At 44.8% G+C, this 13,178-nt stretch overlaps 1 protein-coding gene across 1 annotated transcript in view; it reads right to left on the bottom strand.

The window, feature by feature from the left end:
- Window positions 1-13,178, bottom strand: part of NEB (nebulin) — a 118,482-nt gene that overhangs the window by 41,195 nt on the left and 64,109 nt on the right. Inside the window, exons 84-102 of the mRNA XM_071562583.1 lie at window positions 12,604-12,708; window positions 12,413-12,517; window positions 11,813-11,920; window positions 11,057-11,170; window positions 9,105-9,302; window positions 8,095-8,199; window positions 7,733-7,837; window positions 7,382-7,489; window positions 5,689-5,796; window positions 5,316-5,423; window positions 3,964-4,068; window positions 3,770-3,874; window positions 3,040-3,138; window positions 2,697-2,807; window positions 2,446-2,550; window positions 2,122-2,226; window positions 1,703-1,807; window positions 575-679; window positions 203-307 (exon numbers count right to left, since the gene is read on the bottom strand). Of these exons, the coding sequence (XP_071418684.1) occupies window positions 203-307; window positions 575-679; window positions 1,703-1,807; window positions 2,122-2,226; window positions 2,446-2,550; window positions 2,697-2,807; window positions 3,040-3,138; window positions 3,770-3,874; window positions 3,964-4,068; window positions 5,316-5,423; window positions 5,689-5,796; window positions 7,382-7,489; window positions 7,733-7,837; window positions 8,095-8,199; window positions 9,105-9,302; window positions 11,057-11,170; window positions 11,813-11,920; window positions 12,413-12,517; window positions 12,604-12,708 (2,109 nt within the window). The remainder of the gene's footprint in view (window positions 1-202; window positions 308-574; window positions 680-1,702; window positions 1,808-2,121; window positions 2,227-2,445; window positions 2,551-2,696; window positions 2,808-3,039; window positions 3,139-3,769; window positions 3,875-3,963; window positions 4,069-5,315; window positions 5,424-5,688; window positions 5,797-7,381; window positions 7,490-7,732; window positions 7,838-8,094; window positions 8,200-9,104; window positions 9,303-11,056; window positions 11,171-11,812; window positions 11,921-12,412; window positions 12,518-12,603; window positions 12,709-13,178) is intronic.

Genomic DNA, 13,178 nt, shown 5'->3' with positions numbered 1-13,178 from the left:
ACTCCTGGCTCTCATTTTAGAGCCCCACTCCTGGCTCTCATTTTAGAGCCCCACTCCTGGCTCTCATTTTAGAGCCCCACTCCTGGCTCTCATTTTAGAGCCCCACTGCTGGCTCTCATTTTAGAATCCCTCTGCTGGCTCTCATTTTAGAGCCCCACTCATGGCTCCCAGGCTGTGCCCCCCAGGAACCCCCAGGACTCACATCACTGATGGCATCGGTGACCAGGCGGTGATGGAAGTGCTCCGGACGGTCCGGGATGGATCTCCAGATTCCCAGCTGGCTCATGTAATTTTCCTTATATTTGACCTACAAAGAACAGTGAAGAACTGAGTACAACCATTTAAAAGAACACTCCAGACCACACAGTTCCATGTCCTCAACGAAACACCAGAACCAAGAGTGGGAACAAGAGTCACCTTTGAAACATCAAAGGCAATCGAGCGTACCAGCCCAGGGAGGGAAACCTCTCGCACTAACAGTGCTGGTGGGTTCCTCAGGAGGGGGCACACTGGGAGCAGGCACACTGCAGGTGCCTGGGTGGGGCAGAGGCCAGGGTGGCCCTGCTGTACATACACTGCTGATGTCCTGGGTGACCTTGCGGTGGTACACGATGTCCAGGGCGTCCTTCACCGTGTGGTACCGGCCCTTGGTGCTCTCAAAGGTCTCCTTGTAGCGCAGCTGGGCATGAAAACACGGACAAGAGCATGTTCACCTGCCAGCAACTGCTGCACTGGCACTTCTGAGCCCTCAGCAGGGACAGCCAGGGCTGTGTTGCTGCCCAGCACCCTCCTGTATGCCCTGAGGAAGTTTAGGAAGCTGCAATTTCCTACAATCAGGGGTAATTTATGGTGAAAATTTGAGAGAATTTCACCCAATTCACTTTCAGACTGCAAAAAATAAATCCCTGTTTCACAGGACACAAGTGCCACTTTGGCACAGAAAAGTACTTCTCCTTTCTTCCATGTCCTGATCTAGAACAAAGCAGGAAAATCATCCCAGGCCTCAGGGAAAGGCTTTCTCAGAGGAGAAACTGAGATGTGCAGAAGAGCTGGGATGCTCCTTTAAAGTATTTAGAAACCACTGTTAAGAAAGCAAGACTAATTAACCCCTAGAACAAAACACCAGCCCAGGTCCTGTCATACCCTGCTAGCTCTGGAATACATAGGGAAGATCTCCTAAGTGATGCTCTTTCATTGCCTTAAATCACAAATAACTATTCCACACCTGAAGGAACAAATCAATTCCACATTAATAACCTTCTGTGCAGCAGCTCAGCTGATTTTTCCCTCTAATCCACTTCTGGATCAAAAATGAGCCCATTCTCAGTGACAGGGCAGTTCACTTCTAACACAGAAAGAGATGGAAAAGCTGCTCTGTCCTGGCTCAGCACTCCAGTCTGCACTGTTTGGAGACTTGATGTGTAAGCAAATGACCTTAAATCTGTTTTTATTATGTTGTTCAGTGTAGAGGGAAATGAGAATTAATTATAACAACTGAAAAAAAAATCACAGTGCCATCAAGTCAAAACTTAATAATCTCCATGACATCAGATGGAAATGGACATGCAAATGGGGTGGCCTCGTTCCTGACCCACGCTGGGATTTTCTGTGCTTGGAATTCTTGCTCCCTATTGATCTTCTGCTGTTCTTTTGGGCAAGACTCCAAGGAAAGCAGCAGGGGAAGTGCCCCTGGAGTACTCACATCACTGGCATTCAGGTAGGCTCTCTTGGCTCTGATGAGGACTGGGGTGTCAGGGACAGGGGTGTATTTGTCCTTCATCTTCTCATACTGGGTTTTGTACTTTTTCTAGGAGAGAGAAAAGGGAAGAGTCCTAATTTCAATATTGGAAGCATCTTCCAATCTGCAAACAAGCACATGGAAACAGGTAACTTATAAAACACTAAAACTTATTTCTAAAATGTTTTTTTTACCAGAACTTCCAAAGGAAACGTGGAACTTAAGTATAAGAGAGTATAAAAGAGAAATGCAAGAGTATAAGAGAGAAAAAAAAACAAATGAAGGGCAAACAGGTTTGAGCCTTGAAATTATCACTAAAATTAGAAATAAAACCTCTGAGCAGTTCAGGATAGTGCTGCCAAATTGAAAAAGCAGTATTTTACCTCACTGATCATGTCCTTGACATGCCTGGCATGTGCAAAGGCTGGAGTCTGACCATCAGCATGATGATGGGGCCTCTCTTTGGTGGCAAGTTCCACATACAAGTACTGCAGCAACAAGAAAATAATCAAAACAAACATCCATTGCATATAAATCCCTATTTTATGTCTCTAAAGAATGTCTGTAAATGCAAAATGCATCCATAACCACACCATTTCCCAAGGAATTCTACACTGATTTGAAATGGCCTGGAAGGATTTTGCTGCATTTTATCAGTATATTAAGAGGGAACCTTGACTGGGTTTTTATCAGCACAAATTCTTCACCTGGCTCTGTATTTTCTGTCCTTCCTTGGCTCTTATAAAGTCTGGTGTGTCCAGGATTGAAGTATATTTTGTCTTGAGCTCGTTGCCTGCAGCTCTGTACACCAGCTGGGAAGAGACAGGGCCAGGAGTTATTTCCTGTTACACAAGTCCATGGAGCAGCTGCACAACCACAGCTTGGCATTATCAGACAGAAAACACCACTGGGGGTTAATCAGAGCTGTGAAACTGTGCAAAAGGAAAACACAACTCACTTCACTCAGGTGGGTTTTGAGCTCCTGAACTGCTCTGTATCCAGGAGTGTCCAACACCACGTTGTACTTGGGCCACATCTTCTTAGCAGTATTAGTGTAGATGTAATTAGACTGGAAAGGAAAAGCAGCATTACTCAGGAAGCTTTTATTGTCCTGGAGGAAAGGAGGTTTTACAGTGGAAAGGAAACTTTTAGGGTAAGCTGACAGTGCTTTGACACAACTAACTAGCTGCAAGGCAAGGAATTCTGTCATTGGTCTTTGCTTATTTTCACATATTTCACTTCCTGAATGCACAGAAATGAATCAGCTGTTGTTAAATGTGGATCCAGAGGAAATCTCTTACCCAAAGCTTTTTGAGGTCCCGAGCACGGACCATGTCAGGGGTGTCATACAGGAAACAGCCCAAGCCCTTCAGCCACCTCAGGTCCTCTTTGTACTTATTCTGCAAGAGACAGGAGAATTGACAGTCAGTTTGGGGCAGAATTTCACTCAGCACAGAGACAAAACTGAAGGGAAGTTCTGGCCAGGTGGGGGTTGGTCTCTTCTCCCAGGCACTCAGCAATAGGACAAGGGGGCACGATGGGCTCAAGCTCTGCCAGGGGAAATTGAAGTTGGAGATCAGAAAGAAATTCTTTGCAGAGAGAGTGCTCAGGGATTGGAATGGGCTGCCCAGAGAGGGGGTGGATTCCCCATCCCTGGAGGTTTTTCAGCTGAGCTTGGCCGTGGCACTGAGTGCCATGATCTGGTAAAGGGACTGGAGTTGGATCAAGGGTTGGACTTGCTGATCTCAGAGGGCTTTTCCAACCCAATCCATTCCATGATTCTGTGATTCTATGGATGTGGCACTGAGTGAGAATCCACCATGTCTTGATCCAACCCCACTGTGATCGCCAGCCCAGGGCACGGAGTGCTCTGGGCTGGCGATCACAGTAGGGTTGGATCAAGGGTTGGACTTGCTGATCTCAGAGGTCTTTTCCAACCCAATCCATTCTATGATACCCCTTATTTAGCACAGAGCAGAGTGTCAGTGAGGGGAGGCACAGCCCCCAGCAGGGCTGGCAGGAGCCACTCACGTCGCTGGTGATATCCCCGACGTAGCGACAGTGCAGCACCTCGGGCGTGTAGGGCAGTGAGATCAGGTGGCCCTGCAGCTTGAAGAAATCCGACTTGTAGATCAGCTGAAAGACAGAGAGAACCAGCAGCTCAGGTGTTTGCTCAGTGGACCAAGCTCAGCTTTCCCTGTTTGTGCTCTGGGAAAGGCACCTACATCGCTGACGGCCTCCTGCGTGGCTCGGACTTGCCGGATCTCAGGCGTGTCTGGCGTGGTGTGGATCTTGTCCTTGTTCTTGTGGTACGTGGCCCGGTAGAGCCTCTGCAACAACAGACATAGCACTGCATTGAGCACATTCAGAACACTTTAACACTTTTTAAACCACTTGGACACCTTTTGTGCCATCAAAATGGTCAAGCAGTTGGGCACAGTGGAAGTGCTTTGTCCACAACTTTCTAACCAGGCAAAGGTTCTCCACCATTGGTTTCAATAGCAGCACCTTCAATCTTTATAATTAAATAATTCATCAAGAATCTCAGACTCTAATCCTAAAGACATCACAGAATCCCAGACTATTCACAGACATCACAGTATCACAGAATCCCAGACTATTCACAGACTTCACAGTATCCCAGACTATTCTGAGTAGGAAGGACCCACAAGGACCATCGGGTCCAACTCTTCAGTCAATGGCCCACACAGGGGATTGAACCCATGATCTTGGCATTGTTACAGCCAAGTTTTAACCAACTGAGCTCATCTATCCATCCATTCATCTATTTATCTATCACTCTATCCATCTATCTATCACTCTATCCATCTATCTATCACTCTATCCATCTATCACTCTATCCATCTATCACTCTATCCATCTATCACTCTATCCATCTATCCATCCATCCATCTATCCATCCATCCATCTATCCATCCATCCATCTATCCATCCATCCATCTATCCATCCATCCATCCATCCATCTATCCATCTATCCATCTATCCATCCATCCATCCATCCATCCATCCATCCATCCATCCATCTATCCATCTATCCATCCATCCATCTATCCATCCATCCATCTATCCATCCATCCATCTATGCATCCACCCATCTCTCTCTCTATCACAGAATCCCAGACTATTCTGAGTTGGAAGGACCCACAAGGACCATCGGGTCCAACTCTTCAGTCAATGGCCCACACAGGGGATTGAACCCATGGCCTTGGCATTGTTACATGTATGTTCCATTTTTATCCCATTAAAGCCAGTGATCAGAGAAGGGAGTAAATGTATATAAAGCCTAAAACCAGCTAGACCCAATGTCATACAGGTACAGGATTGTCTATTCAACTTAATCACAGAGCAGCATATTGGCCAATAAAATTAGGCTACAATTTTATCTTATGGCAACAGTTTTACCCTGGATTGATGATCCCCTGACATTCTTGATGGATATTTATCAAAACTGCTCTTAAAAGCCTCAAGGAACAGCTTCCCAGTCAATGTATTTTCACCACTCACATTTTGGGTACTACAAATACAACTGAAAGCAAATTTATGTATTAACTGTACCTCGTTAATGACTTGGTTCACTTTCTTCACGTTCTCAAAGCCCACATCTTTAGGCCCCAGGGTATAACCTTTGGCTTTCATGTGTTCATAGGCTTCTTTATATTTCAGCTATAAATGGGAGAAACACAGAGAACCTGAACTTGATTGTGGTTCCACTGACACTGCAGTTCTGACAGCAATTTGTGCTGTGCAGGGAGCCAGACCCTTAGAGCTGAACGAGTGAGAGTTAAAAACCTTCATTAATAATATATCACATTTCTTTTGCACCTATTAAGGAGTTTCATATTCCTGAGAAAATTTCCATTTTGATAGCAATTTCCCAAGCTGACAGTCCCTCCCCTGGGACTGCAGGAGGACCCGGCCCAGCACTTACATCACTGCCAATGTGCTGCACGTGCTTGGCATGCTGGAAGGTGGGAGTGTCGGTGGGAAGGCTGTATCCAGTGGGCAGGGCATTCACACCAGCCCAGCGGTACAAGTTCTGCAAGACAAGGCAGGGAGAGGTGGTGACAGCTCTGGGTGACATCCGAGGGGAAAACCTCAGCCCCAGACACCTCACGATCACAGCTGGCAAAAGATTCCCCCCATGTCTGCACTAAAAGGTATCCCTGGAAATAAATCAGGACATTTCCCACTTTCATGTCAGAGCAGTGACATCTGGAAAGCTAAAAACAGACGTGGACATTGAAAGTGTTCGGGTCTGATAAAGCCTGAGGAGCCCAAATTTCATACTGATCTCACTCTGCATTTGGGGTTTGGGTCTGATAAATGTTGACAAGCCCAAATTTCATACTGACCTCACCTGCATTTGGGTTTGGGTCTGATAAAGTCTGAGGAGCCCAAATTTCATACTGACCTCACTCTGCATTTCGGGTTTGGGATCTGATAAACTCTGAGGAGCCCAAATTTCATACTGACCTCACTCTGCATTTGGATTTGGGTCTGATAAAGTCTGAGGAGCCCAAATTTCACACTGACCTCACTCTGCATTTGGGGTTGGGTCTGATAAAGTCTGAGGAGCCCAAATTTCATACTGACCTCACTCTGCATTTGGGGTTTGGGGTCTGATAAATGTTGAGGAGCCCAAATTTCATACTGACCTCACTCTGCATTTGGGTTTGGGTCTGATAAACTCTGAGGAGCCCAAATTTCACAGTGACCTCACTCTGAATTTGGGGTTTGGGTCTGATAAATGTTGAGGAGCCCAAATTTCATACTGACCTCACTCTGCATTTGGGGTTGGGGTCTGATAAACTCTGAGGAGCCCAAATTTCATACTGACCTCACTCTGAATTTGGGGTTTGGGGTCTGATAAATGTTGAGGAGCCCAAATTTCATACTGACCTCACTCTGAATTTGGGGTTTGGGTCTGACAAAGTCTGAGGAGCCCAAATTTCATACTGACCTCACTCTGCATTTGGGGTTTGGGATCTGATAAATGTTGAGGAGCCCAAATTTCATACTGACCTCACTCTGCATTTGGGGTTTGGGATCTGACAAACTCCGAGGAGCCCAAATTTCATACTGACCTCACTCTGAATTTGGGGTTTGGGTCTGATAAAGTCTGAGGAGCCCAAATTTCATACTGACCTCACTCTGCATTTGGGGTTTGGGATCTGATAAACTCTGAGGAGCCCAAATTTCATACTGACCTCACTCTGCATTTGGGGTTTGGGTCTGACAAACTCTGAGGAGCCCAAATTTCATACTGACCTCACTCTGCATTTGGGTTGGAGTCTGACAAACTGAGGAGCCCAAATTTCATACTGACCTCACTCTGCATTTGGGTTTGGGTCTGATAAAGTCTGAGGAGCCCAGAGTTCATACTGACCTCACTCTGCATTTGGGTTGGAGTCTGACAAATTGAGGAGCCCAAATTTCATACTGACGTCACTCTGCTTTTTTTTTTTTGTTTGACAGAATCTGAGGAGCCCAAATTTCATAGTAATCTCACTCTGCATTTGGGTTTGGTCTGATAAACTCCGAGGAGCCCAAATTTCATGCTGACCTCACTGCATTTTGGTTTTGGTTTGACAAAGTCTGAGGAGCCCAGAGTTCCCACTGACCTCACTCTGTATTTTGTTGGCATTGTATGCCCTCTCCAAGTCGATGGTTTTATCAGTAGAAGTCATTTTGCCTTTAACATTCCTCAGGTAATCACCACGATACACAGCCTGGGAAAGAGCAGAAGTCACAGTTATGATGGTCTCTCATAGTTTGGGTTGTTTGGCTATAAAAATCTGCATGGAAGTTTTTTGGTTTCAGGCAATTCAGGATTTTAGTGGCTGTGTCTACAGTGAGTTGTAGATAACCAGCAGTGATCAAATTATGACAGGAATACATCAAAAGTCACATTTCTAGGCCTGGTGAGGGAGTGGCCCGTGGAATATTGGGGGGAAGGTGACACAAACACTCACTTCACTTAAATTCAAAGCACTGAGGACATTCTGGACATACACAGGGGTGTCTGTGACCACAGTGAAGTCCTTCTTCATTTTTTCTGCCTTAGATTTGTACTTAATCTGCAGAGAGAAATACGAGAGCTCTAATTAGTAGATGTAATTTAATTTATTTTTATGTTTACTACTTATTTTAACACTTTCCTATTAGTGAACCAGCACTGAAACAGGAAGCATATTAAAGTGAAGGTTATTTAATGAATGCTTCAGCAGAGAAGTATTTCAGAGGAAATACAACACTTTCCAGGTAGAGCTGGAGCAGCACAAGCTCCAGGGGAGTTCCAGCCCCTCTGGGAAGCCCCCCCAGGGCAGGCACTCACATCACTGCGGAGATCATAGGCCTGCTTGGCGTGGAGGATCTCAGGGGTGTCCCAGACAAAGCAGCCAATGCCCTTCAGCCAGTTCAGATCATCCTTGTAGATCACCTGAGGTGTCAGAGCAGAGAAACAACCTGTAAGAATTCCACCAGGATCTAGTTCCTTATTTCTAACTCGTGCTGAAACACAAGTATAGTTTCCAGTACTTCAACTTCTTTGTTTGAACAAAAATCAAAATAATTCCTTTTGGAATTTAAATAATTTTTCTTCATTGCTTCAATTTGGCCAGTAAGTTAAAAATCCAATTATTTTTCAGAAAAAACTGCCTGCACATCCTACTGGGCACTGATTTACTGACAGATCCCTGGGCTGGCTACACAAGGCAAGTGTGTGGAAGCTTCACACAACCAGGATTTTCTCAGCCTTCCAAAGTTTCCACATCTTATACAATCAAATAAAGGACAATTTACACACAGGGGTGGTTGAAGTGGTAGAACCAATGCCATGACCCAACACCAACAGTGGTAACACTGAGATGATTGGAATTGTTGCCCAGAGAGGTTGTGGGTTCCCCATAACTGGGACTGTCTAAGGCCAGGCTGGAGCAACCTGGGATAGTGGAAGGTCCCTGCCCATGGCAGGAGGTGGGACAGGATGGGCTTTAAGACCCCTTCCCACCCAAACCAGTGTGGGATTCTATGATGCAATGGAACTGAGCCCCAACTCAGCTACACATTTATTGCCAAGTGCTCCAAAACCAACACAACGGGGTCAAGGACACTTTGGAGTGCTCTGCCCCAATCTGGGCTGAACCATTTCTTCCAAGGGGGCAGAAACACCAATCTCTGGTTGAACTATTTCTTCTAAAGGGGGCAGAAACACAAATCTCTGGTTGAACTATTTCTTCTAAAGGGGGCAGAAACACCAATCTTTGGTTGAACCCTTTCTTCTAAGGAGGCAGAAACACAAGAACCCCCTCAGAAATGACCAGGAGCACACACTGGGGGACTCACATCGCTGACTTGGTCGGTGACCCTGCGCACGTGGGCGTTGACCTGCAGGTCGGGGAGGCAGATCCAGTCGTGCAGGCGCGTGCGATAATCCACCTCGCTGATCTTCTTCTGGGCATCCTTGGCAGACAGGATGTCCACCATGTCTGGAATGATGTGCACCTTGGCCTTAGTCTTCTCATAGGCTTCTTTGTACAGGCGCTGTGGAGGTGGAGCAGAACATCAATAACGATTCTGGACATCAGTAATGATTCTGGACATCAGTAATGATTCCGGACATCAATAATGATTCTGGACATCAATAATGATTCTGGACATCAATAATGATTCCGGACATCAATGATAGTAAGTCACAAACTGTTGGTGCATTGGAAGAAAAACATTGATGTCACTTTGCTCATGGCTAAAATTTACATCTTGTCTGCTCTAAAAATAATTGGCAAGATCTTATCAAAGCTGATAGAATAGGATTTGTTCAATTTTCATTGTGCTGATGAGCTAAATCCTGAGATCAACTCAGTTGGTTAAAACTTGGCTGTAACAATGCCAAGGTCATGGGTTCAATCCCCTGTGTGGGCCATTGACTGAAGAGTTGGACTTGATGATCCTTGTGGGTCCTTCCAACTCAGAATAGTCTGGGATTCTGGGACAGAGACATGGATGGATGGATGGATGGATGGATGGATGGATGGATGGATGGATGGATAGAGTGATAGATAAATAGATGGATGGATAGACAGATTAGCTCAGTAGGTTAAAACTTGGCTGTAACAATGCCAAGGTCATGGGTTCAATCCCCTGTGTGGGCCATTGACTGAAGAGTTGGACTTGATGATCCTTGTGGGTCTTTGTAACTCAGAATAGTCTGTGATTTTGTGAATAAATGAAAGTAGAACATGTAGCTTTAACTTCACAGTAAAGGTTTGGCTGTGCAAGCCAAGGAACACCTGAATCAAAAGCTTAAATTTGGAGGTGTATTCCAGAATTTAGCAATGCATGTGGAGATGGGGAATGTGGTAGTTTTGGCTTTAGTTTTAGTTCAGTTTAGCAGGCTCAGAGAATCTACGTAAATTAGGAAGGACAGGTGTCACCTGACTTAAACAACCAAAGAAATATCTCATACCAGATGAGGCAAACCTGAGATATAACTACAGTAGGGTAGGAGGGGTTTGGCAGTTCCCATCATGGCTACAGCCCAGAGAGGACATGCCGCTGCTGTGTGGCTGTGCTGGGCCCTGCCTGCTGCCACTGCTACTTTGCACTTTGTTTGAGTTCAGAGAAGTAGAAACATTTTATTGTTATTTTCTCTCTTTTTGCCTTGCTGGGCGTCTTTTAGGGGGCTTTATTAGATCTAGAGTGATGGAATCTGTTTTTGGTGGGAGGTAGAAAATTTTTGTTATATCTGGCTTTTGTAAGCATGTTCATAGAATCATAGAATCAGTTGGGTTGGAAGAGACCTCAGAGATCAGCAAGTCCAACCCTTGGGCCAACTCCAGTCCCTTTACCAGATCATGGCACTCAGTGCCACGGCCAAGCTCACCTTAAACACCTCCAGGGATGGGGAATCCACCCCCTCTCTGGGCAGCCCATTCCAATGCCTGAGCACTCTCTCTGCAAAGAATTTCTTCTTGATATCCAACCCAAACCTCCCCTGGCAGAGCTTAAGCCCATGCCCTCTTGTCCTACAGTTAGTTTCCTGGTTGTTATATTGTAGTTTCCTTTTAATTTTCTTCTTTCTGTATAAATATATATAATTAGTTTAAGTTTAAACCTGTTGTTTGAGTTTCCAGTTTTTTCCTTTCTCCCTTTACCCAGAGGAAGGGAGACAGACTCTGTATTGGGCAGTGGCATTTTGCCACTCAACCCAAGAATCTGGATGGAGGTGTGTTCTCTGAGCAGCCTGTTCTGAGGTGAGCATGGACTGATGAGCAGAACCCCCCCGAGGCAGCACTTACGTCGATGTTGAGCTTCCCCACGCGCAGGCAGCGCTCGGTGTTGGGGTCGTCCTCCACCCCCCGGGGCAGCGTGTACAGAGCCTTGAACTTGTCGTACTCCTCCCGGTACTTCACCTGGGCAGGGCAGGGAAAGGCAACAGCTCACTGACTCCAGAGACTCTGAACAGCATTTGGAGCAAAATTGCTCGGTAACAAAATGCTCAGTTGAGTCCAACAAGCAGAGAAAGGCTTTAAAGCAGGATTTGGGTTTCTGGTTTATCTTAAATGGCAGAAGTGCATCAGAATCATCACACTGTGAAAATAACAGCTGACTAGATTTTAAAAGCAAATAAATGCAGAATAAGCTATTTATCATTCCAGTTTTTTCATTTAAACAGATCCATGGAGTGATTTCTCCTAATCCTCAGTTCAGTAAAGCATAAGATGTTCTTCTATACTAAAAAAAAAATATATAAATGTTTTGTAATTTTTCTGATCTGGATGCTCATGAAATTTAGCCTAAAAAATCACAAACCAGACGTTTCCAAGAGACAGTTTTGATCACTATAAAACATGACCATTTTCCTTTAAAGACACAAAGGAATAAATTATCCAAATTATTATCACAGAAAACTGATTATCTGCAGATACATATTAGATCTTAATTGAAAAGAGAAAATAAATCTTAAAACCTTTTTTACCTGTAGACCACGCAAGGCACTAACTATTTGTTATAACTGATGATCTGATAAAAAATAAAGCATTTAATTCACTCACAATACTGGCATTGTGCTTCAGCTCCTTGGCACGTGCCAGGGCTACAGAATCCGAGGGTATGGCATATCCAGTGGCCTTCACTTTATCCCAGGCCTTCCTGTAGAGATTCTGGGGGGAACAGAAAGTCTGTGTGAGTGGAAAAATTCTTTTCCTTGGTAATAACCAACAGTCAATAGAAATCAGCAGAAATTTCAGCAGGAATCCAAAGCCCTTTTGGTTTTATTCAGATCCCGTAACTATTCCTTGACATCAAGTTTAATCTTGGGAGTGCACATAAAAGATGCTAAAAATTTGTTCTAGTTATTCATGTTTGTTCTCATAGGAGGTGTTAATTTTCTTCAGGTGCAATTTTATCCATTTATTAATGCCTGTGTTTGGATAAAACTGGAACTACAGTTAGAATAATCCATCTGCCTGAAAAACATCATCTCCTCCACCTCAGAGGGTTCTCACTGGCTTTGAGAGGCTCCTTGTTTGGATATTTATCTTCAGACAGAGGGAAACAACAAAATAAAACAAAATTCCCTCTCAACAGCAGCTTAAAAGAAGAAAAGATGTGAAGAAACACCAGAATATTCTGAGCTGGAAGGGCCCACTTACATTGCTGTAGAGATGTTTCAAATTCTGAACCCTTTCAGAGTCCACTGTTTCGGTCACAGTCGTGTACTTGTCCTTAGTTTTATGGAATTCTTCCTTGTATTTCACCTGGAAATGGCAGCCAGAGTCAGGGAGCTGTGCCAGCTCTCAGAGGGAAGAGGGGCAGAGCTGCAGGGGGGCAGAGGGGCTCTCACCTCGCTGGCATTGGCAGCACTCTGCAGGGCAGTCACGTACACAGGGGTGTCTGTGACCACACTGAAGTTCTGCAAGTTCTCCTTTCCTGCAGAGGTGTATTGTATCTAAGGAAAAGAACAAACAAAAACCTCACTGATGCTGAAAACAACCTGGAAATTCCCTGCCAGCTCTCTTTAAAATCAGTTCTGAAGCTCAGGATTACAGCTCAGTGAAGAGCAGTTCTAAAAGTGACAGGTCATAAAATAGAAATTCTTACTATAAAGCCAATCTGAACTAAGGAATAATGACAATTATGCATCACTGCAGGCTCAGAGGACAACCAGCAAGGCAAGAGACACTATTTCCCCAACAGAAATGTCTCCCTGAGGTACCTGGTCCATACAGAAATCAAAAAGTGGTATGCTCTCACTGACAAAACCCACAGCTTTGCTCTCTCTCCATTCTCCTGTTTTCTGCTCCTTCAATAACACAAGGGATGTCTCTACAGACAAAACTCAAGAGTGTATTATCCCAGATTTAACAACATATTTCTGTTCAACAGGAATTATTTCACTCTGCTCTGGACTAGAAGAGG

This window comes from Pithys albifrons, chromosome 8 (genome assembly GCF_047495875.1).
Source record: "Pithys albifrons albifrons isolate INPA30051 chromosome 8, PitAlb_v1, whole genome shotgun sequence".
NCBI classification, from domain to species: Eukaryota; Metazoa; Chordata; class Aves; order Passeriformes; family Thamnophilidae; genus Pithys; species Pithys albifrons.
Note: the sequence above shows the minus strand (reverse complement) of the source record. Positions and strands in the feature narration are given on the sequence as shown.